General features: G+C 40.9%; 1 protein-coding gene across 1 annotated transcript in view; it reads right to left on the reverse strand.

Annotated features, from left to right (window-relative positions):
* Positions 1 to 26029, reverse strand: part of cubn (cubilin (intrinsic factor-cobalamin receptor)) — a 123076-nt gene that overhangs the window by 31112 nt on the left and 65935 nt on the right. The window contains exons 41-54 of the mRNA XM_034560764.1: positions 24845 to 25035; positions 23839 to 24007; positions 23133 to 23307; positions 21537 to 21715; positions 21010 to 21219; positions 20748 to 20888; positions 13144 to 13328; positions 11487 to 11658; positions 10882 to 11085; positions 8703 to 8852; positions 8459 to 8580; positions 7600 to 7825; positions 4600 to 4787; positions 303 to 459 (exon numbers count right to left, since the gene is read on the reverse strand). Of these exons, the coding sequence (XP_034416655.1) occupies positions 303 to 459; positions 4600 to 4787; positions 7600 to 7825; positions 8459 to 8580; positions 8703 to 8852; positions 10882 to 11085; positions 11487 to 11658; positions 13144 to 13328; positions 20748 to 20888; positions 21010 to 21219; positions 21537 to 21715; positions 23133 to 23307; positions 23839 to 24007; positions 24845 to 25035 (2469 nt within the window). The remainder of the gene's footprint in view (positions 1 to 302; positions 460 to 4599; positions 4788 to 7599; positions 7826 to 8458; positions 8581 to 8702; positions 8853 to 10881; positions 11086 to 11486; positions 11659 to 13143; positions 13329 to 20747; positions 20889 to 21009; positions 21220 to 21536; positions 21716 to 23132; positions 23308 to 23838; positions 24008 to 24844; positions 25036 to 26029) is intronic.

The following is a 26029-nucleotide window of genomic DNA, read 5'->3' on the forward strand; positions in this document are numbered from 1 at the left end:
ACAATAAGAATATGGGCTTAGTTTAGGAGACATTTTGGGCTACAAGGAACCTCTCCACCCGCTCCCCCATTAAATGTAATCATATGTTTATTCCCTCCCGCACGGAAGGTGCATTTACTCTATGGTTTGATAAAGGGATCAGGTCAATCCATAATGTATACATAAAACACACGTTTGCTTCACTCTCCCAATTATCACAAACCTATGATCTACCTCTTCCCTGGTGGGATAAAAACTGAAAATCAATAAAACATATTTAGAAAAAAAACATAGTGAAGCTGTTTTGGCTGCCGGGTTCTTACTGGTGCTGAAGGATGCTGAGAAGCCTCTGCCAGGGGCTTCCGTGCCCTGGAATCTGCTTGTGATAATGTTATATGGAGCAATGATGGGGCCCGGGGCCACTGAGCCACAGCCTGTTGACAGCAGAACTTCAATGTTTTGGGTCTGACCTGACCATACCTGCAGGAAAATGCATTCCGATTCAGAAGGGTTGTCAAATGGAACATTGTTTTAAAGACACAGTCTGAACACAATCTGAAAGATTTATTTAGTAACTTTGTCTCTTGCAATTTCAAATTACAACTGTCTTTTTAGGACCAATATCCAAACAAAATGTACACTTCATGTAAAATGCTTAAGGACTTGTCGGGAATATATATATATATATATATATATATATATATATATATATATATATATATATATATGGCTTTTGTTTGCACCAATGTATGATTCTTCATTTTAGCTCTGGCAAACTAATTCACAAGGACGACAAAAGAAAAGATTTGGAGATTACATAAATGCACATCATTTCTAACATATTGTATTTCGTCCATACAGTATTAACGCTCATGTTATATATATCATCATGGCAGCTGGGTAATGAACTGCAATTCCCAGTCAGCAGGGCAGATGGAGCCAAGGCTGCTGCCCAGCTGAAAGAGAGCGGCTGATTACCCTGGAGGAAGAACAAAGGAGAGGAGCAGAGGAGATGAAAGAGTGTTTTATGTTACGTTGAAGACAATGAACCGGAAGAAAACTAAAGAATACTTATGTTTGTTTTGTGTACGGCTTTTCTGCCGGAGTTAAGTTGATCTTTTTCTAAATACAGAATTATGAGTTAGAAACCACTGCTTGTCGTCCTGATTTGTGCACCCACGCCTCACAAGCCGATCCCGACCTCTTAAGACAACACAATATATATATATATATATATAGTTTGGCAATGTAGGAGGTAGACACACTGTCATTTGACTGGTTGCAGAATGTCAACAATGCGGATCTTATCAAATATTAGCTTGTCAGAGGCAGATCATATACTGTAAATAACAGGTGAAGATAGTCGCCATGATGTCAACCATTAGTTTGTGGACTTGTGTTTGAAAGCGTTCGGCATTTTGGTTGGTGCCTTCTTGGTTTTTTGGCATCACCATCAAGAAGTGACAGCCGGTGGAGCTAAGTTTCAAGTTTCAAGGTTATATTTGCCATGTGTGCCTAGAAACAACAGTCCAAACGCATTGGAAATCTTGTGCAGGGCTCTCTGAGTCAACAGTTCAGAAATAACCCTATAATAAGAAAGAAAAATACAAATACAAAATATAAAGAAAACACTATACAGAAGGTGGTAGTGTATACAGAAAGGTGGTACTATGTACAAGAACAAGAAAGGTGCTAATATGTACAGTTTGGGATACAGTTTTAATTTAGACAGTTTTGAATTATATAGTTTTAAGTAATAATATGTCACATATTGCACATGATAACTGTAATGAGGTAGTGTTGGGTTATTAAACATATTTCAATGGTTTTGTTTTGCCATCAGTCTGACTGTGGCAGGGAAGAAACTGTTGAAAAAGCGTGTTCTATGAGTGATGATGAGTGAGTCTCTGATGATTCCCTCTGTTCTTTTCCGACAGCGCTGCACATACATAGAGTCCATGGAAGGAAGTTTTTTCCCTATGATCCTCTCTGCAGTCTTTATGACTCTTTGCAGAGCCTTCCTCTCTGCCTGTGTGGTGGTACCGTACCAGACAGTGATGCCTGCGGTGAGAATGCTCTCTACCATTCCTGAGCTCAGCAGACATCTGTCCTCCGATTCTGTCAGGAAGTCCAGGATCCAGTTGCAGGTGGGAGTTGGGACGCCAAGGTCTGTCAGCTTCTCAATCAGTTTGCCCGTGCGGATGGTATTGAAGCCAGAACTGTAGTCCAGGAAAAGCATCCTGGCATACTTTCTGATGCTTTTCCAGGTGTTGCAGAGTTATATATAGATCTATTGTTACCGCGTCGTCCACTGATCGATTGGAGCGGTAGGCAAACTGGAGGGGGTCGACAGTGTCTGGGACCGTGTGGTTGATGTGTGTGAGAACTAGTATAAAGTCATTTAGAGTGGGTGTGTCTAGTCTTTTGGGGACTGGTATGATTCAATTCAGTTTATTTTTATATAGACCAATATCACAAATTACGAATTTGCCTCAGAGGGCTTTACAATCTATACACATACGACATCCCTGTCCCAGGACCTCACGATGATGGCGGATTTGAAAATGCGGGGGACTACAGCCTGGGATAGTGACAGGTTGAAGATGTCAGCATACACACCAGCTAGTTACCAGCTACACACCCACAGGCCTTCAGAACAAAATGTTACAATTAACTTTCACACTGGGAAAAACTGAAAGTTGTAAGACAAAAATATGGAAAACTTATAGGTTGGTGTTAGCAAACAGTCAATCTCAAGGTCGCTATTCCCTGAAGCATCCCCTGCTTTATGGTCTGTTTGACTCTAAATTGACCATACTTTACTCAATGAACATCATGCTGTATTGAAGAAGACTTGAAACTAGAGATTGAGACCATAAACTCATGTTTACAATGTTTACTGAGGGAATAAATCAAGAGAGAAGTAGAGTAATTTTCTCATAGAAGGTGAATGATCAATCTTGAATTATTAAATTAGAGGCTTGTTTGTCTGCTGTGAAAATCAAAATGTCAAGTAAGTTGTTGTTGCAAAATGAATATATATATATATATATATATATATATATATATATATATATATATATATATATATATATCAGCATATTAAAGATATCCCCAACATTGCCTTCTTTCACCTAAAATCGGATCAGTCAATTCACGCTACTGTACCGTCCAGGTTGGATTATTGTAATATTTGGTTGTCTGGTCTACCAAAGCGACTTACAATAAGTGCAGTACTAAAAGGGGCCACAGTCACATGCATTTCGGGAACCAGAGCGGGCGACGTCGCATCCTATTTAAAACTGCTGACTAAGGATAAACTTAAATACTGTAAGATTGGAATATACATCGGCGGTAATGCCGTAAGGCAAAAGTTCCTACACCAGATGTCTATCTGACATTGCCCTCTGGTTGGTTGGATTAAAAAAAGAAAGGTTTTGCATTCCCGGTATTCTTATAATTTAGTGTAGTGTGTTCCCTGCAGCGCATAGTGACGCATCATCGGTGCCTCACTCCCCCCCCTCCCCTCCCTGCAGGAGATAAATCACACCCGCCTCACCCGCCTCGTGACCATGCTTGTGAGCGACTCCTGCCACCCCTCACACGGTCTTCTCACCCTCCTGCCCTCTGGGAGGAGATACCGGAGCCTCTGGGCTCTCACCACCAGACTGTTAAACAGCTTCATCCACCAGGCTGTCAGGAAGCTGAACTCTCTCCCCACTCTCCCACTCCTCTTTTAGACACATATGTCGAAATATTTTGCTGCTAAAACACCATGTCCGACTGCTGCTACAATACCGATGTAAAGTTTCATAGTTTTTATAGTATATGTTGTCTACATGTTCTTTGTTGTTGTTATCTGTTTGCACTTTATTATTATTATTTTTACTAATCACTTTATGTTGGACAAGAGAGAAGCGCAATTTCAGATCGTTTGTATGTTTGCACAAATGAAAGAAATGACAATAAAGCTGACTTTGACTGTGTGGTGTTGAAGATAAAAGCTTAGTTTCTAGTGTCAATGTGTCTATCTCTAGTAACTAAATAAGATGTATTGAAGTTTGAAAGAGGCAGTCCATAGTAGCATATAACAAGCAATATTTCAGATATGTGATGTCTAATATCATTCAGGAAAAGTTTTGGTTTATTATAACTTGGTTCTGGGAATCAGCTCTATCGGTTAGGATAACCTTTTGCTGTACTCAGCAAAGTAATTAGTACTTTACTGAGAACTCAGAACACAAAGAATATTATTTAAAAAATGGTCCAACTGGGCAAGCTAGCACATTATTTGTGCAACATTCTAAATTCAGAGCATATCTATAATGAATAGCCTCCACACAGATCTCACCATAGCGACAATCGAGCTGGTGAATACCACCTAGCGGTGCTAACAGTGCTGCAAAAAAGGCAACAATGCTAAGAGAGCAGTGTTAATTTTCACAAAGATTATATTGGTATGATGCTATATTAATGCTCTGAATATCATGAAGAGAACCTTCAGCTAATGTTTGCTTCAGTGCAGCCACAGTAGAAGCAACTTTATGCTATCTATTAAAGTCCAGCCCCTGAACTAACACATCCTTTGAACATGTTTTTGCTGTAATTCAGTGAAGGTACCTTGATGTAGTTGCTTTGGCAGGTCCCAGTGCTGTCTGGAATCTGGAAATCAGTGTTGAATCTCATCTCCAGGTGGTTCCCCTGATGAGCAATGATCTGCCAGGAACACTCCACATTGGCTGGAAAATTCTGGGGATAGTTTGGAGACTTGATTGTTCCCATATCAGCATGGATCACCCCTCCACAGCCTGGTCAGAATATACAAATTGTGAGTGTACAGTTTGTATATGAATGATTATATAGATAATATGAACAAAATATTGAGAACACTGATTCAAGTAGAGTGAATGAGTTTCCTTTCACCGGGTTTTTTTCAATCCCTAAGGCTTGAAAATTCCTGTGCCAGAAGCAGAGTGTGAACCATTTTCACTAATGCTCAGTAGTATATTGTCCATCGACATGGGCTTGTCACTGAGGCTATGGCGAATATGGAAAAAACCTGGATGACATGCAACTTCCTGATGTCAAACTCAGACAAAACTGAAGTTATTTTAGCCCTGAACAACTCAGAGATCAATTATCTGGTGATGTGGTTTCTGTAGATGGCGTAGAGTTTATATACACTTGCACATGTAAATAAGAGAGTTAATGTTTAAAATTAATACATAAAGAATGATATGTTAATTAATCAGGGATATTATGAGGAATATTCTGGAGGAATGTATTATAAAGCATAGGAGATGATCACTGTTTTATTACTGTTTGTTGATGACAAATGTAATGATTAACTGTATGGTGCATGAGAATGAATGATGTTTTATTGTTTAGACAATAGTTAAAATGGATGCCGATTGAAACCTGAGATGTTGCTTTTATTCTGAAGGCAGGATAATAGGTTTTATTCTGAAGGGGACTTCTGGTCCCTGACTGGAAGTGTGAGCTTTGACCACGCCAGATTATCGATTACCTTTAGCGAACAGAACGGCTTTATTCTTTAAACTAGCCAATGGAACTAACCTTTAGGTGTGAACTCATTTGCATGACCATACTAATAGCCGAGCATTTGTTCTGGGGAGGATGGTTCTAACTGGATTGGGACTCTCGAGACAGACCCGGGCTAGGAGTCCGTCTGTGGAGAGCTCTTTCTTTCTGGCCCCACGGCCATGAACGCTATCTGTCATTACCTTTGCCATTAAATATTGTTAAACTTTAATTCATTGAATCCTAGATTTCCTGCGGCCACGGGACCCGAGGTCTGAATATTCGTTCAATGGCATTTCCCTGGCATCCAACACCACTGTAAAGAATCTCTAGTTATCTTTGACCGAGACTTGTCCTTTAACTCCCACGTTAAGCAAATCTCAAGGATTGCATTTTTTCATCTACGTAACATTTCAAAAATCAGGCACATCTTGTCTCAAAAAGATATAGAAAAGCTGGTTCAAGCGTTTGTTACTTCCAGACTAGATTACTGCAACTCCTTATTATCAGGCTGCTCTAATAAGTCTCTTAAATCCCTCCAGTTGATCCAGAATGCTGCAGCTCGTGTACTCACAAAAACTAAGACAAGAGATCACATGACTCCTGTATTAGCTGCTCTGCACTGGCTCCCTGTAAAATCAAGAATCACATTTAAAATTCTTCTCCTCACCTACAAAGCCTTGATTGGTGATGCACCATCATATCTTAAGGAGCTTGTAGTACCATGTTGCCCCACTAGAGAGCTGTGCTCACTAAATGTGGGGCTACTTGTGGTTCCTAGAGTCCTAAAAAGTAGGATGGGAGCCAGAGCCTTCAGTTATCAAGCTCCTCTTTTATGGAACCAGCTTCCACTTTCAGTCCCGGAGGCAGACACAGTCACCTCATTCAAGAATAGACTTAAGACTTTCCTCTTTAATAGTGCTTATAGTTAGGGCTGAATCAGGTTTGCCCTGGTCCAGGCCCTGGATATGCTGCTATAGGCTTAATGAGCACCTACAAAATAAACTGAATTTAATGGAATTGAATCCCGACAAGGCTGCTTAAAGAGGGTTTGCCTTTAATTGACACCTCTCTGTTGGATATTGTCAATGTGTCTTTGCTAACAGGCCATGTACCACATTCTTTATGTTTGGTTTGACCGGTCTTGTCGCAAGATTTTGTGGACGGTGATCGTTTCAAATTCTGCTGCACTTAATCCACTCCCTATACTTCCTTTTCTGATGTTGATGAATATATTTTTGTAATAAATGTAGGGAAGTCTATGGGAGGGCTACCGGTCACCGCATCTGCACGCGCTGCTGTATGTGATTGTAATGTCGCTCGATAAGGAGGACAGGGTGCAGTTTTACACATACACACACAAACTCAAGCACTTAACAGAGTTTGGCTCGCAAGTGGACAGAGAGACTCGCGGGAATTGTCGAAGCTAGTGTCTGCCACACTGAAGAAGAAGAAAAAGTACTTTATTATCCCTCTTGGGGACATTACTTTTGTATTGTTATTTTAATTATTATTACACCTCGGCAGTAGAGTCCAGTAGGTCAACCAGTAGGTCAACTTGCACCTCTCTCTAATACATAAAGGTGAGCTGCCCCTTCACTCCTGGGCCTCATCATAGGAGACAGTCCAAGAAGTATTGTATTTTATTCAGTAACCATGTAACCAAGTAAAGCTTGCAACGCTTTCACTTTATACTTTAGATACATTGTATACACTTTTATTTTAATATTTACATTTTCCTTTCCTTTTATTATTATTATTTAAATTCTTAAATGTAATATGTCCTGCCCTGCTATTTTATTGTATGGTATTGTATATATGTAATCATGTTTGCTGCTGCGTCAATAAATTTCCCCCTGGGGATGAATTAAGTAATATCTTATCTTATCTTGACAAAGGACCCAATGTGATGCCATTGCTAAAAATTTATAAAATACGATATGATGACATTGTCCCCAAGTTGTTAAAAACATCAGACAGCAATGTTTTGATGCAAAGGTGGACTCCTCATTGTATGTATTTATATCACAACTAATCAATTCAGTACAGCAGCATGTTCATTTAGTGAGTGTAACCCACCTAAGGAATCAGCAGACCAGGAGGCCATAAAGCCTCCTCTGGAGACACTATGGTCAGCCAGGAAGACTACAGCAAGCTTGTTTGATCCTGACTGTACGGTTCCCGGGGAGGTGGTCCCACAGTACTGGCCAATAACAGGGGAGCCAGGGGATCCTCCATTGAAGATGGTGATAGAGTCCCAGCCACATTGAGAGTGGGGCTCCAGGTTGAAGTAGCTGAAGGTTAGCTGCGGTAAGAAGTTCAATTTAGATGGCTATTTATCAGCAGGTTTAACAGCCTCAGCAATATCTGAACATGCAAACAGTGATCTCAGCCTCACCAACTACAAAAAGCAGCAGCACACTGATCCTTTCACATTTCCCTGGAGTTAAATAATGTCAACAAGCTGAAGGTACTACTGGGAAGTCAGAAGTGTCAGGAAGCAAAGTGTAAACTCTCATAAACTAAAATTAGATGGTCACTGTACAGGACAACTCACGGTGTGAATTTAGCATTGTAGTGTAAACCTCCCACACCCGGATGCCATTTTAGGCTAGAATAAAAGGGTCTGATTCCCAATGGCAAGTTGTGTACATTATCTAGCCATTACATAATAATATTATTTTTTAAATAGCTGTTCTCAATTAGATATGGTACATTTGTGTCTTAGTGTGTTTCGTTCCATCACAGGTATTTGTAATTTAATTTCGTTGCGCTCTTCTGCTGGTGGTTGGTCACTCAGCGTAAGAGCATCTAACTAAGACCCTATGAAAACAGAAGTGACAGCATCATGATGAAAGCAAGCACAGACAGTACATCACTGCTAATCCATTCAATTATTTTAGTTCAGTCAATACACCAGGCCAAGAGGCAGACTTACTGTAATAGTGTGGCCCATTGGAGCCTCTAGCAGCCAAGCACAGCGACTGGGGCTGGGGTATATGTTGGGGTAGTTAGGACTGGATACCAGCCCCCCCTCACCTGTCTGCCAGCCTCCACACTCTGTAAAGAGAGTATGATCCATATAAGGACTATGATGGTTACAGTATGACTGCTTGAATACACAAATACTATATGCCATTTCTAAGTATACCCTATCTAAGTATACCCTATATATGTCTTACCAGAGAACAAGTACTTGGCCTTGAAGCCCAGGTCTCCCTGGGAGGCGTCAGATTTGAAATGGACCCAGAGCTCAGGTGTAAAGACTACAATGGGAATGTTGGGGGTGGTCTGCCCACAAAACTTGGCCAGCAGCTCCCCATCTGAGTCACCTGAATAGGGTGAGGGGGTAAAAGGTTTAACAAAAGGAAATCCATCCATTTTCTTTTCTTGTGTTGTGTTATACTAATAGGTGCAGAGATAATTCTAATCCTAATATTTAATTTAATCATACCTGATGGACAATTTAGACAGACACTGGTGATTCCAGAGCATACTCATAAAGACATAAGGAGAGCAAAATGGCAAGGTCAGAGTCAAAGCTTTTTGTTATGCAACCTTGCCATGCAGGTCGTCTTGACATTGAAACAATTCAAACTGGATTTACGACTTCTAACATTTTCAGTTTGGACGTAAACATTACTAGCATTACTGTTCCAAAAACATGTAATGTGGTTAGAATATTGGTTTGTGAAGACAAATCATTACCATATTCAGTTGGCAAATATCCACAGCAATGTAATTGTAATTTAATTGTTTAATTGTTTAACCACTACTAAGTGCTAACAAAAACCAACATCGGGCTGCTTTGCAAGATAGAGTTGAGGGGAAAAAAACAAAACAACTCAAGATTTTAAAATCCTCTGGCGTCTAAGGTGTTTTTCGCGAATTTACATCATTTCTTAAATACACCTTTTAAAGGCACTTTACATGTGTTGTACATAAAAAATTGCAGAACAATCTTAGCTATCAATATAATGAAGCACCAGTGTCTTTAGGCACAGTGTAAAGATGTAATTTGGTCCTAAAGCTGAAAAGCTGACCTCTGATTTATTAGAATTATTTAAATCTCTTGTGAAAACATAACTTTACTCGTGTGTACGAACTATTTTGTTGCTTGAAATTGGTTTACCAAAGTCTTAGGTCCACAAAAGTGGTGGAATAAATGAATAGAATAGTATATACATGTAAATATATGTCTAAAACTACATTTTGTAATATTTTTTTTTAGTTGAAGTATTGTCTCTCACTCTATTTTCACCAAATGTGAGAGGGACTGAGATAAAATGGGACTGAGAAATTACTTCTTACTACAGATCAAGCTTCATGGGATGTGTGTAAATTAAAAATCACACCCGTTTTTGTTTTCAAAGAACAAAATATGTAGGTCCATAGAGATTTCCTGAGTTGGTTAGTTTTACACAAAATTTTGACAGACACACGATTCCACAAATTACGTTGGAGGGCGTAGCTCGACACAAAATGTCACAGGGAACATTCAAGCTACTTTTATTGAAAGAAAATTCTGACTGGGCTGTGTTTTTACGTTGGATACGATCTTGTTAGAAGAAGGACATGGAAGTAGATATATTATGTGCCGTATTATCATGGAGATATGAATATAAACACTGCGTAAACATCGAAGAACACGCCGACGCGTCCATCGACTCCAGAGGGTTAAAGATTAAAAATAAGTAGGGTTCAGGAAAAAATCTATCTTCTCTTAGCCTGTCCCATGTATTACCATCTTAGTTGTTCAGACTTTAGTAATCCTAGAGAGTAGAGAGTGAGGAACTCAACTTTCAAATACCGTATCTGAAAACTATGGCTAACATCGCAGACACTACACTATGAATACTGCTTAGTCTATGATTCTGAAACCCCAGATCTGTAATGTACAGTGCATCCGGAAAGTATTCACAGCGCTTCACTTTTTCCACATTTTGTTATGTTACAGCCTTATTCCAAAATGGATTAAATTCATTATTTTCCTCAACATTCTACACACAACAACTCATAATGACAAAGTGAAAACTGTTTTTTGCACATTTTTGCAAATCTATTAAAAATAAAGAAAGAAAACATAACATGTACATAAGTATTCACAGCCTTTGCCATGACACTCAACATTTAGCTCAGGTGCATCCTGTTTCCACTGATCATCCTTGAGATGTTTCTACAACTTGATTGGAGTCCACTTGTGCTAAATTCAGTTGATTGGACATGATTTAGAAGGCACACACCTGTCTATATAAGGTACCACAGTTGACACTGCATATTAGAGCATAAACCAAGACTACTGTATGTGTAGTAACTTCCCTCAGTGCACCCTGGAGCCAACGTTCTCTGTGTGGCACTCACCTAAGCGGAGCTGGAGGTAGTCTGACTCACAGGTCTGGTGGTTCTCCAGGTGCAGGTCTTCTATCAGCACCACAATAGAAGAGTTGATGTGCTGTGGGTTCCAGACAAGCCACTCACAGTTGAGGTTGTTGCTGTAGTTGGACAGCTGGTATCCAGGAGAAGTGAAGTTCCCGCCCGCTGGGTTGTTCAGGATTCCACCACAGTCTAACAAAAGGAGCACAGACACACTCACAAGATTGCCCAAACACCCCGTTTATGACAATTAGAGTGGTAGTAAATATTAGAAACACCTCTCTGTATTATACAATGCAAACAGTACAGATTAATTAGGCAAAATGGGCATTTGGGCAATTTGAATTTTCTCATGTACAAAAGCATATATTTAACTTGTATATTACTTATGGTGTTCAATACATCAAATACAGCATACTTTGTTGATTTATTTTTCTTTTAAAAAGCCCAAGATAAGCAACATTTGTGACTATAAAGCGATTCATGTTGCTGTGTTCTTTGACTCATATCTCGGTGATGCTTTGGTGCAGAAGGATTTAGTAACGATGTTTAGAATCTGTGTTAAATCCTCTTGCTCTTTGGGAGTATCTAACCTGCAGGCTCTTCCGAGGAGTAGGTAGCCACGAAGCCCCCGTTGGACACAGAAGCATCAGTGTGGAACAGAACGGTCATGGTGTTGCCGGAGGAGCGCACCTGTGTGCCTGCTGGTACTGCACCACAGAATCTCTGCAGGCGAGGGGCATCGGCCACCAAACCATTCAGTATCTAAAGAACATAGAAGTTATCAGAGACTTGGGGGTTCTGTGTCTGTAGCAAGGCTGAAAAGTTCCTTTGGAGTAATGCTGTAAATTAAGGTATATATGTCCATCGTTTCTCCAATGTTACCTACCAAGTTTTGAGTTCTATCCTCTGGCTATAAGCCCACAAGGTACACTTGGGAGTTTTTCCTGATGCGATATGAGGTCCTGGGAGTGTGTGTACAGATTGTAAAGCCCTCTGAGGCAAATTTGTGATTTTGGGCTATACAAAATAAACTGAAATTAATTGAATTGAACTAGATTTGTTTAAATGATGGGGGCTGTGTTTTATTTTCAATAAAAGTAGCTATCAGCACTCGCTCCAAAGGGCTCTAAATCTAGAGAGAAAGTCGCCAAGTCAACAACACCGACAGCCGTCCCTTGAAGCCACGACTAAACAGGTAGATAGGTAGATGGGCAGGTATGAAGACATACAGCTAGATAGTTAGACAGGCAGACAGACAGATAGGCGGACAAGTAGGTAGACTGTCCACTTACTTTATTCGGGCCAAATAATATGAAACAAATGTGTTTCTTAAATACATTACAGACCCTAGCTTTAAGATGCAGTTATGAGTTTAACAGTGATTTCAAACAGTCAAAAGAAAGACCCCAGTAGTTTATCAGGTCAGTGATTTGGGAAATTAGGCCTTGTATTTTGTTGTTATGTCAAACTATGGCCAGAAATAACAGTAATCTCACCACTTTAAATCTACAAACACAAAATGTATTCCTACCTCAAAGCACTGCCAGGTAATTAATTAATTCTTAGTTATACTGTACCTTAAAACTTTATTGGACAGGCTCATCTTAATGATGAAAAACATTTTCTCATGTACATTGATTTGTGTCTGACCATTTTAATTGTTTGTGTTTTGAAATTATTTGTCCATTTCTTTGTGTTTCTCCTTCCTCTGCCAACACTAAACCACATTTGAGGTAAATGGAATTAATTTGAGGTGCGAAAAGCATGAAAACATTTAACAAATTCCTCATACCTTTGGTGGTCACCTACATTGAGGTTAAACATGATAATCTAAATTCGGAGCTGCCATGGTCTTTGTTTGCCATTTGTTTAGATGAGTCTTGTTTTATTCCGAAGTTCTCTGCCCCTTGTGACCTGTGTTTGGTTTAACTTCCTGTCTTTGTCTTTTTCCTGCCTGTTTTACACCACACCTGTGTGTCATGAGGGGATACACCTTGTGTGTATTAATTAGGTCAGTATGTTTTCCTGTCTCATAGTCAGGTCATCTACCTGATGTTTGCTGATATCTACGTTTCTGCATTTGTCCGTCATATTCCTTGTTGGATATCCTGTCTCTGGATCGTCCTCAGTTTTGTTGCAGCACTGTTCTCTGCCTGCTTCTTTTCTTTGTTTCTTGTCCGTTTTCCCTTTTGTACCAGCCTTTGTTATTAAAGCTGGCTTTATGTTTAATTCAACCAAACAACTTACATCAACATAGTCAAATGCACAGGAAGTACCAGAATCTTCCAGCCGCAGGTCATTGATGGTGAGTGTAACCCGGCGGCCTGGTGACACCACCAGCTCCCAGCGACACACTCGGCTGTGTGGGTACAAGTTGGGGTAATTGGGGGAGGAGATAGTTCCTGAGGGGGCATTCAGCTCTCCTCCACAGACTGTCATTGGAGGAAAGGAAAAGTAAAACAAAGAGAGACTTTCAACATAAAAAATAACATCTTATGAATTAATATACATTTATTTATTTCCGTGAGCAAATATGGGGCCATTAAATGAACATAAGTACATGTCTATAAAATATCCACAAATAATGGATAGTAAATGATCCAAATGGTAAAAGGACTTGCATTTATATAGCACCTACCTTGTTTTCTGATCACTCAAAGTGCTTTACACTACATGTAATCATTCACACATTCATACACTGATGGCAGAGGCTGCCACACAAGGTGCCACCTGCTCATCAGGATCTAATCATTCTCACACATCGATAGCACATCTTTTGGGAGTAATTTGGGGTTCAGTATCTTGTCCAAGGACACTTCCAAATGTGGACTTGAGGATATGTGGATAAAATTCCAATTAGAAGACGACCCGTTTTAGCTCTGAGCCGCCGTGAGTGGCTCGACACTAATGTATAAATAGTGTTTCATGAAGAGTCTATATGTTGATGACAGATCTGGATTGCCAGGGTTATTAAGCATTGGTTAGCCACTGTGCAGGTGAGGATGTTTGAGAGTTTCCTTTGCAGAAGAAGGGCTCATCTTCGGTCTGATCCAATTGGATATATTGATTGCAATGCGTTCTGTGCACATTTACACTTGCATTAAGATGTATTGCATTGCTTCTTCATACTAGGTTAAATGTTTTTTTAAACCAGTGCAAGTAGTAACTGAGAGAAAAAAAGTAAAATGGGAACTCCCTGTAAAATTGATCAACAGTATATTGTGCAGTTCACTCCATTTGTATAGAGATTGATGTACATGTTGAGTGTTTCTCGAAGTCAACAATCTTTCCTTGAGAGGACGGTTCCTTCCAAGTTGGGTTGTAAGGCAAGGCTTCAGAGAGAACACATTGGAACTATGAAGCCTTAATTCATGGAGTTAGCTGTGAAAATATGCTGTTTTTTTTCTTTTACGGGCCTCTTTGTGCTCATGCTAATATTGCTATGATAGCTTACTCAGTCATTCACTGAACAAAGAAAGAAACTTTAAAATCCGGTCACATTCTGAACGAGCCAACACATATTCTAAACCCACAATTCTAGCTGTTGTCTTCAGGCAGATAGTTCAGCATGCAAATCTGCAGGCTGAATTGGTAAAAACATTAATTCTATCATCCATCCAATTATTTAATAGCAACAAGTAGTTTTACCTGTGATTTTACTGGGCAATAATATATTGTTCCCATCTCCAATCTTCCTTTTCTGTATAAAATACTTGAACGCACCGTTGCCAACCAACTCAAAACCCATCTGGACTCCAACCTACTGTGTGAAACATTTCAATCCGGATTCAGATCTCACCACAGCACTGAAACAACCCTAATCCAAGTCACCAATGACCTCCTCCTCTCATCTGATGACCACTCCTTCAACATTCTCATCCTACTAGACCTCAGCGCAGCCTTTGACACCATGAACAACTCCATCCTCCACTCCCGTCTTGAGTCCCCGATCCACATTACTGGCACAGCCATCTCCTGGTTCAAGTCATACCTTTCCAACCGCCAACAGTTCATCATCATCACTAAATCTACGCCGATGACACACAGCTTTACATCTACACAAAATCCAACACACCCACTACCTACTCCACCATCAGCAACTAGCTCACAGATATTAAGACCTGGATGCAAGCCAACTTCCTCAAACTCAACTAAATCTGAAATCATCATCATCTTCATCAAAATCACTAAATAAATTGCACAGCAACTGATGTCAAGCACATGACAAAAAAATGCCTTTCATCTTAAAAACATGATTCTATTGTTTGTCTTTTCCATGTAAAGTACCTTGAGTACCTTTTTAAGGCACTATACAAATAAAATGTATTATTCTTATTCTTATTGTGACTTTATATCACACCTGGGCTCTATTCCTCGTACCTGGCTAACGAAGTTAGCTGGATAATTTTCAGGATAAGATAATAAGTCAGGCTTTTCGGTTCCACAAAGCAAGTTTGGCAAAATCACCATAGCAACACATCCAACAATTTGAATCTGCTCCAGCGCAGGCTAACTTAAGTTAGTTGGATAAGCTTGCAGCTCCCTTCCTCTGAGATCCCATTGATGAATGAGTGATATTAGTTAGATTAGCGTTTTATAGGGAGAGAGTTCTTCGAGATCGCCAAGATCCGTTATAACGTCACGATGACTTCCTATACGAGCGCTATCGAATCTACCCACAAGGAAGGAATCATATATTTACAACACCTTCTTGAGCCATGATCCTCTGGCCCAAACGAGGCAGATTTTATAATCAAAAAGGCTTTCACAGCATTAATGTGCAGGTACTTATGATATATTTTTCCTCTCAAATTACATTGCTATAAAAACAATATGTCTTGGACAATAGGGGTCATGGACTTTGCAATTGCCTGCTAGGCTAATCACGTACCCATGTAGTGTACAATACCCACGTACTGTACAATACTCATGTGCTGTACAATACCCATGGCATCTTAGATGATCTGTGACTCTACCTGCCTCATAACAAATGTTGAGGCCAAATGGCCGGGCTCCGTCCATGACTCCAGAATATTGTAGAAAATGATTAAGGTGGACTCATGAGAAGAATAGAGAGAATCACACACAATTTCTTTTTTCTGCTTCAATTGAATGAATTTCCGATTATGAATAATAGATACATACATACTGATCCGCCCATACAGAGATTTGCACACACATATTCAAACTCCTAGTTCTAAATGGTTATCTCCACATACATGTATATACACATATATAGGACATGATACATAAGCACATACAGTACATATATCCTCATAAGTATCTATTAATTTGTATCAATTAGATACTCTCTGGGCTTGTTTTTATCTACTTATTCTGAAAGAGTAGAGATAATTATTTTAGATCTCATTAGATGTTGCATTCCAGCAGGCACATTTAAAGAAATATGATCGGATTGATTTGGGTGATGAGGTACTTAAAATTAGCCGATACATTTTCCCAACACTTATGCTGCGTTCACACGAAAAGCGTTGCGAGTAGATTCCATGCAAAGTCAATGCACAGACGCGAATAGATGTGAATAAAGCAAATTTTCATCCAGTTATCCAGACATAGTCTGTGAAAATCACTAAGCTGTGTGAGCCTACGGGGGATGTTATGAACCCAAACACGAGGGTGTTTGATGTTCCGACGTTTGTGGGATTTACACAACAAGTATAAAGCAGAAATAGTGTTTATTTCTTCCATGGTGGATGGCGTAAATTATAACTGTTTCCACAGAGATAAGCCACGCCTTTGAGTTTATTTGCCATTGTGCTGTTAGAAAATCATGGTTTCGGTGATCGACGCTTCCCCATTTTAAAAGTAGGACGAGCATGCGCAACTATCCTGATTATTGAAGTCTGGTTCGAATTAACAAGATTGTTTGAGCGCGGATCAGCCTTTGAGAAACCGTGATAGCTTGATTTCAATCATCGGGTTAATTTAAGCTGGCTAATAGGACACTTGATCGACTTTGTTGAACCACATACGAGGAATAGGGCCCTGGTTTTAATTTGTATTTGTAACTATTGTCAACATGTGTACTCAAGTATGTTTATGCATGAGTGTATGGATGAGCTATGTGGATTGTGATGCTGATGCCCCCCCCCTTTCTTCCTCCTTCTGTTTCATGGATTGTGGAAATCTGGATCGTGCTCCATGCCTACTAATTATTCACACATTTCTGTCATATTCATTGAATGTGTTGTAAATCTGTAACTCTGTTCATCTTTACACATGACATCTATTGCTTCTGTCCATCCGGGAAGAGGGATCCTCCTCTGTTGCTCTCCTGCGCTTCTTCCCTTTTTTCCCTGTGAAAGTTTTTTTTCTATTTTTTTGGGGAGATTTTCCTGATCCGATGTGAGGTCCTGGGACAGGGATGTCGTATGTGTACATATTGTAAAGCCCTCTCAGGCAAATTTGTGATTTTGGGCTATACAAAATAAACTGAATTGAATTGATGTATTGCATAATGCAGCGGTTTGGATCCCAAGATAACATTTCCCTGTGAAACAATATCTCATCTTTATCTTCTTAGGTTATATTTATTTCAGATGAATTGGCAATATTTCATGTGGCCGTATAGATACACAGGACTGTTCATTTATATATCACTCAATATATAATTTGTTATTTGTATAGTTCCTTTCATGCCTCTTCCTCACCTCCTACGGTCGTATCTCTTGTGGCCGGTAAGGAAAGGAATCAAGGAGATATTTTTAACTTTTTTTGTGCATGTTACATATTGAAAAGCAACCTCAGTCCTCCGAAGAATTCAAAGATTCCTAGAAATTGGAACCGTACTTAGGCAGTATTCGATGATGTAGAATCCTAGAAATTCAGCCTTTAGAGGATCCTAACTGGACTTTGAGAAACACAAAAAGCACTCTCTTTTTATAACTTGAGATAGGAGCTTAATAAGTGAATAACTAGAGTTTTTCAATGCTAATGAACCATGAAGCCTTCAAATTCATATTCTGAGGTGCCACAGCAGCTTCTTATTCATCATTAATGTGAATAGTACACCTACACATTTCATTACAAATATGGCTAGAACAAACCCTCAGTAGAGCCAAGTAAAACAATTAGGGTTTACTTTAAAGGTCATCTATTACACTGTAATTCAGTGAAAGACTCAGGAGGCCTCAGTGTTCTACTGAACCACTCAGAAGCTCTTTCAGTGAGACTCAGGAGGCCTCAGTGTTCTACTGAACCACTGAGAAGGTCTTTCACTGAGACTCAGGAGGCCTCAGTGTTCTACTGGACCACTCAGAAGCTCTTTCACTGAGACTCAGGAGGCCTCAGTGTTCTACTGGACCACTCAGAAGGTCTTTCAGTGAGACTCAGGAGGCCTCAGTGTTCTACTGGACCACTCAGAAACTCTTTCAGTGATACTCAGGAGGCCTCAGTGTTCTACTGGACCACTCAGAAACTCTTTCAGTGAGACTCAGGAGGCCTCAGTGTTCTACTGAACCACTGAGAAGGTCTTTCAGTGAGACTCAGGAGGCCTCAGTGTTCTACTGAACCACTGAGAAGGTCTTTCAGTGAGACTCAGGAGGCCTCAGTGTTCTACTGAACCACTCAGAAGGTCTTTCACTGAGACTCAGGAGGCCTCAGTGTTCTACTGAACCACTGAGAAGGTCTTTCAGTGAACCTCAGGAGGCCTCAGTGTTCTACTGGACCACTCAGAAGGTCTTTCAGTGAGACTCAGGAGGCCTCAGTGTTCTACTGGACCACTCAGAAGCTCTTTCAGTGAGACTCAGGAGGCCTTAGTGTTCTACTGAACCACTCAGAAGGTCTTTCACTGAGACTCAGGAGGCCTCAGTGTTCTACTGGACCACTCAGAAGGTCTTTCAGTGAGACTCAGGAGGCCTCAGTGTTCTACTGGACCACTCAGAAGCTCTTTCAGTGAGACTCAGGAGGCCTCAGTGTTCTACTGAACCACTCAGAAGGTCTTTCACTGAGACTCAGGAGGCCTCAGTGTTCTACTGGACCACTGAGAAGGTCTTTTACTGAGACTCAGGAGGCCTCAGTGTTCTACTGAACCACTCAGAAGGTCTTTCAGTGAGACTCAGGAGGCCTCAGTGTTCTACTGAACCACTCAGAAGCTCTTTCAGTGAGACTCAGGAGGCCTCAGTGTTCTACTGAACCACTCAGAAGGTCTTTCACTGAGACTCAGGAGGCCTCAGTGTTCTACTGAACCACTGAGAAGCTCTTTCAGTGATACTCAGGAGGCCTCAGTGTTCTACTGAACCACTCAGAAGGTCTTTCACTGAGACTCAGGAGGCCTCAGTGTTCTACTGAACCACTCAGAAGGTCTTTCACTGAGACTCAGGAGGCCTCAGTGTTCTACTGAACCACTGAGAAGGTCTTTCACTGAGACTCAGGAGGCCTCAGTGTTCTACTGAACCACTCAGAAGGTCTTTCAGTGAGACTCAGGAGGCCTCAGTGTTCTACTGAACCACTCAGAAGCTCTTTCAGTGAGACTCAGGAGGCCTCAGTGTTCTACTGAACCACTGAGAAGCTCTTTCAGTGATACTCAGGAGGCCTCAGTGTTCTACTGAACCACTCAGAAGGTCTTTCACTGAGACTCAGGAGGCCTCAGTGTTCTACTGAACCACTCAGAAGGTCTTTCACTGAGACTCAGGAGGCCTCAGTGTTCTACTGAACCACTGAGAAGGTCTTTCACTGAGACTCAGGAGGCCTCAGTGTTCTACTGAACCACTCAGAAGGTCTTTCAGTGAGACTCAGGAGGCCTCAGTGTTCTACTGAACCACTCAGAAGCTCTTTCAGTGAGACTCAGGAGGCCTCAGTGTTCTACTGAACCACTCAGAAGGTCTTTCACTGAGACTCAGGAGGCCTCAGTGTTCTACTGAACCACTGAGAAGCTCTTTCAGTGATACTCAGGAGGCCTCAGTGTTCTACTGAACCACTCAGAAGGTCTTTCACTGAGACTCAGGAGGCCTCAGTGTTCTACTGAACCACTGAGAAGCTCTTTCAGTGATACTCAGGAGGCCTCAGTGTTCTACTGAACCACTCGGAAGCTCTTTTGTTCCAGCAGCAGTTAGATTTTATAAAGAATACATTTAGATGTACTTTTTAGATTGAGCATCTTTCTGATGTCAATCATGTTTCATATATGCATTTTCTGGTGTTATTTATTCTTTTTAATGTGTTTATTGTCTGCTTTGCACTATGTACTCTGTCTATTGTTGTTGTCAGCCAATTTGAGGGGTCAGCTCATGGGGAGAGTGGTCGTAACCACAAGGTACCCGGTTTGATCCCCGCTCCCCATAGTTCATGTTGAATAATAATAATAATCCATTTAATTTATATAGTGCTTTTTAAGATACTCAAAGACACTTTACATTTTACATTATACACCGTACACACAGCTACGGGGAGCAATGCAGTGTTAAGTGTCTTGCTCAAGGACACACCGACTAGGGCGGGGATTGAAATGCCAACCCCCTGATTGAAAGACGGACATGCTAACCAGACGGACATGCTAACCACTGACCCACAGTGTCCTTGAGCAAGACACTGAACCCCCAGTTGCTCCACGGGCACTTCACTGCAGCCCACTGCTCGTTAATAACTAAGGATGGGTCAAATGCAGAGAAGAATTTTGCCACGGGGATCAATAAAAGTGTATATTTCTTTTTTTTCTTTTATGAGTCTATTGTTGTCTTTATTAATTATTGGTGGCAAATTAGTTTTCCCACTGGAGAATAATAAAGTTTTCTAATCTAATCAGAGAGAGATTTAATCGAGTTTCAGAAGCTAATGAAACAGCAGTTAGCTGAACGTGGGCGGCATGTGTAATCTTTTGAAAATGATCATACCTTCAACGCTGGCTTCAAATGTCAGATCGAAGCCACCTGCATTTTCACTGGTGTCACTAACAAACCTGACATAGGCAAAACTGTCAGATGTGACCATGGAAGCTGGAGGGTCACTGCCGCAGTGTCGGCCCAGTAGGCGCCCTACACACACAGTACAACACAGGGATGTAAATGATAAAGGGTCCATAACAATGACTTATTGTGTTGTCAGTGTCAAGTAATATGGCTTATGCCTCTGTAGTCCTTTCTTCCGTTTTCTCACCTGAGGCATTGTACTCTCTGATCTCCACATAGTCAGCAGAGCATCCTAGGGAGGTCTGCAAGCTGAAGTTCCCATAGCTGAGGGTGAGGTAGTGCCCTGTGGGCCCTTCAAGGTACCATTCACAACTTGAGCTGCCAGGATAGTAGGATTCTGGGAAGCCAGGGCTGTGGATTGCACCCTTCTGACCTATGTAGGTACCTCCACATGTTGCTGTCAGGGTTTGGAAATATACCATGTGTAAGGCACACATTATGGTATGACAAAGTCATTTTTTCTGCGTCTCAATGACCATCCCATGTTTTTAAAAGACAAAAAATAGTACAACTAAAAACCTGTTACTGTCATGTATGATTTGAAAAGTGTCCTCTCTCTCTCTTTGATACCACAGTATCACAAACACGATCAGAATTTCAAGGGATGTATTTTCAAACACAACAAAAAAATCTTGAAATGAACATTGAATGGCTCAAACTATGTCATATTTAGAACTAGATCCATATCCAAAAACAAGCACTGGGTTTGCCTACCTATGGAGTACTTTGCCTTGAAGCCTTTGTGTGTGACACTGGTGTCAGTGCGAAACCTGAGCAGCATGGAGGAACTGGTTGAATGTTGGGTAGATGGTCGGTTGTTTCCACAAAGGCGGGAAATTAAGGCAGTGTTGGTAGTTGAGCCATCACGCAGCTCCAAGTAGTCATACACACAGCTGAAAAAAACATGAATGTAAGGGCATGATCCCCAAAGCATTGTCAGAAGAAAAAGAAAAAATCGTAATTTCTCAGTAAAATATTCCTCTATTGAAAGGGTTCAAGGGTAGTGTTCCTTTATCAATATCTGAGATATTTTAGGTCTCCTAAACATCAAGTCCCCACCAGCATCAGAGTTGTCAAGTTGACACATGTATTTAAGTAGATTATATTTGAGGACTTGAACTTATCTCGAAATGAGGATAATTTAATTAAAGAGATTCAGGAGAACAAATTACTTAATTAATAATAATAATAATTAAAGCTGCGAGCAGCGAAGAAACGGGTCCTCGCTCATCTGCGCGGAACGCCTGCCCGCTCGGCCGAGAACACAGGCCCAGCGGTCAGACGTTTTACCGTTTGTCGCGTAATGCTGATTTCCTTTCGCTAGTAGGTGGCGCTTCAACTATAAGTGAAAGTAAGCTTTTCGATATCCTCAGACCGTGACTTGTATCGAGCATGACAAGTTTCGGGCAGATTCGAGCATGTCCAGTTGAACAGTAGGTGGCGCTTTGACTATGAGTGAAAATAGGCTTGTCGATATCCTCAGGCCGTGACTTTTAACACGCATGACAAGTTTGGGGCAGATTCGAGCAAGTAGGCGGTGTGAATGTGAACATATACCTCTATGTGAAGTGTAGACTACGTTATGTAAATAAATATATAAAAAAGGGATGCAAGAAATTAGCCCTGGCTTGGATGTGAAGACAGGTCTCTGGGTCACAGGGTAAACGCTTATCATGGTGAGCTACCGATCAGAAGAAAAGCTTGATGTTTTTACCGACTAAATAGATAACATTATGGTCTATCAAACATATTTTTTTATATAGTAGGTGATATAGCTTCAATCATGATCGACAGGAAGTTTGGTATGAGACGGACCCAGCGTGTAGGAGAAGTGGCCAATTATGTGGTTTCCACAAAATTCAAAATGGCGGAAAATCTAAGTAAGCAGAGTTTAGGGGTCTGAGAGGCTTGACATTGACATGTGTGAACAATTTCAAGTCAGTCAGACATTCTGGGTGAGGGCTGTCGCCAGTCCAACTTTGAGGGGGTGCTAGAGAGCTATTTTTTAAAACACAAATTCGAGGTCTATATTAGATGGCTATTTTCACCAAGCCTGACAAGCTTGCCAAATTTGGTGTATGGAAAGTACCCCCAATATGCGCCCAATGTACAAAAATAAAAAGCGGAATAATAATAATAACCCTAACAATTTCGTCAATTGCTCGAACCCTAATAGCGACCCTAAGAAAAGCACAGCAAATAGGAAAGGCAATTGGGTCTCCACACAGTGTACACTAATACACACTGCACTCAACACATGTAAAATAAATGGAAAGATAACCACACTTGAAGAGAAAGTAGCAGCTGTACCTGTCTGTGGGCTCAATGTATAATTCTTCCTCAAAGTCAATTTGGACAGCTTCTCCATTGGGCACAGTTATGACCCAGATACAGTCAATGTTCTGGGGGTAGTTCTGAGGATAGTTAGGTGAAGTGATGTACCCTGGAGTATCATTATCATTTAGCTCAATGAAGCCTCCACATGCTGCAGAAAGAGAGAAAGAATAACAATATGTGGGACCACTTGACCACTCTCCATATCCTTTGATCCTTGAAAGCAAATATATTAATAAAAGCTCAAACATTTTTGTGAGGTTTGTTGAAATTCACTTTACAACCCAACAATAAATAAATCAAACGCTCTGATAAAAAAAATCTGTGGCTGTCGCAGTACGGTAAGTACAAGTACATCCAATCATTAATTTTGGCCCCAATGACGTGGTTAGACGGCCTGTCTGTCTGTCTACCTACCTACCTACCTACCTACCTACCTGTCTACCTGATTATCTGTCATCCGCTGCTTATGAACTCATCGCGTGTCCTCCACAAGCTTTTCTATGTTACCAGCTATGAGTACTAAGAATAGCAATGTTAATAATGATATTTTGGGGTAGTAGCTTTAAAGGGAGCCCTGAAGGGACGGCGGTTAGTGATGCTGACTTGGAGACTTTGAAAATGCTGTACAAACACCAACCATGTTGATGTTGACAATTGACAAAAAGAGTGGTTGTTATACCTTGACTGTGGGCTTCAAAGGTCAGCTTAAAGCCACTGGCCTCATTGGTGGCATCAGATGCAAAGTGAATAAAGAGGTGGTTGTCAGTAGTCTGGAGGAGAGATGGTAGACTTGAACCACAGAGACGTTCCCCCAGTACTGGAGCTGAACCATCTGGACCATTTCTGAGCTGTGGAAATTTCAGAGTGAAAAATAACAAACAATTAATCAACTTATCATTAACAGTAGATCCGAAATGTAAAAAAATGTAAAACCTAAATGAAAATAAAGTAAATGTAAACTTTTCAAGTATTCCAACCACTCAAAGTGCTTTGACTACATGTCATTCAACCTTTCACAACCACAGGATCAATTTGGGGTAAGTGTCATGCCCAATGACACATCAACATGGATTCGCGGACTACCCAGGAATTGAACTGCCGACCCTCTGATTGAAGGATGAGCCGCTCTAATACTAAGACACAGTCGTTGTTGTTTTGAACACCTGTAACCCCTGAACTCTTGTGCATGTAAACACACTGATTGTCGTCTTGAAAATCATTTTATATTTCACAATTTGAGTGTTTTGGTTCTCCTAAAATATAATAGAAAGAGAAGCTCACGTGCAACAAACTTCTGTTTTTATCTCTTTTTCACTCATAGAGAATCCTTGCATTCAAGTGCTGATGTGCATATGTGCATACTTTGCACCATGGTTAACAAATGATCTCGCATAATTATAGGCTATACATCCCTTATACATATTGGGCTTCCTTGAACACTGACTATCAGCAGATGGATTTAATAGTTGTTTACTTTTAAATGTATGCTTAAATTCAAACTCCTGAAAAAAAGACAAGTGAAAACGCTGCGTACCACACATTGGTTAGTTTAGTTGTTATTGCAGTGTGACTACCAGTGGTTAATTCAACATGCATAAACATTATGCAAAGGCATTGCTGACCTGGTTGTCTATTCTTGCAGCTGTTTTGCAGTTCAATGCAGCATTTCATAAAATGTTGTTTACCTCCAGGTAATCGCCTGAGCTGCATCCAGTTCCATAGCCTTGAATCTGGAAGGGACTCTGGAAGGTGACAGAAACTCTGAAGCCAGACGTCACCATCACATGCCAGCTGCAGTCCAGACCGGGCAGGTAGTTCTGAGGGTAGTGGGGACTGCTCAGAACACCCCTGTTTACATGCAAGAGGCCCCCACAACCTGAACAAAACATGACATTATGATTAGTATTTTGAAAGAGTAACTCAATGATGAATGGCAAATGGACCTCAAAATGGAGAGCACTTTTCTAGTCTTCCAACCACTCAAAGAGCTTTCACACTACTTGTCATCATTCACCCATTCATACACTGATGGGAGGAGCTAAGGTGCCACCTGCACATCAGTAGTAACTAACATTCACACACATTCACACACCGTAAACACAGCTACGGGAGCCATGTGGGGTTAAGTGTCTTTCTCAAGGACACATCGACATGGGCTGGGGGAGCCGGAAATCGAACCGCCGATCCTCTGATTGAAGGACGACCGTGCTCACCACTGAGCCACAGTTGCCCACTAAACCCCAGAATTTAGGCTGAAGTGCCTCTATTGTTGAATCACTGTTGTAGACTAATTACCTGAATTACAATGCTTTTCTACACTGTGACACGAGTTATAGATGAAGCATTTAGTTGTCTTAATTAATTTGTACACTAACACTAGCTTGCTAATCCACCACATTTTCATGCAGAGTTACACAGCAAGTTAGGTCTCTGCTCACCACTCCTTGGAGACTACAGCCTGGTGGAGCTCATGAGGCACAGGTGCATGGAACGACACTGGCTGGATTCCAGGTGCTACACACAATGGTCCAGGAACAATGCTGGTAGCCATTCTCCTCCCAGCGGTGTGGAGTGAGGCAGAGGTACCACGGAGTATAATTATTGTCTGATCAATTTTAAATTCATCAAATTGAGTGCACACTTTCTCACTTTTCCTGAATGAGCAATGGTGGCTGTCAAACAGTTCCCCTTATTCATCATGTAGGCGCCTATGGTTCAGTGGTGGAGAGGGGTTGTCCTTCAATCACAGGATTGAAGGCAGTTTCATCCCCGGCTCCTCTAGCCAATATTGATGTATCCATGAGCAAGACAGTTAACACCAAATTGCTCCTGCAGCTGTGCCTACAGTGTATGAATGTTAAAGAGTTCTA

Source organism: Cyclopterus lumpus, chromosome 20 (assembly GCF_009769545.1).
Source record: "Cyclopterus lumpus isolate fCycLum1 chromosome 20, fCycLum1.pri, whole genome shotgun sequence".
In the NCBI taxonomy this organism is placed as follows: domain Eukaryota; kingdom Metazoa; phylum Chordata; class Actinopteri; order Perciformes; family Cyclopteridae; genus Cyclopterus; species Cyclopterus lumpus.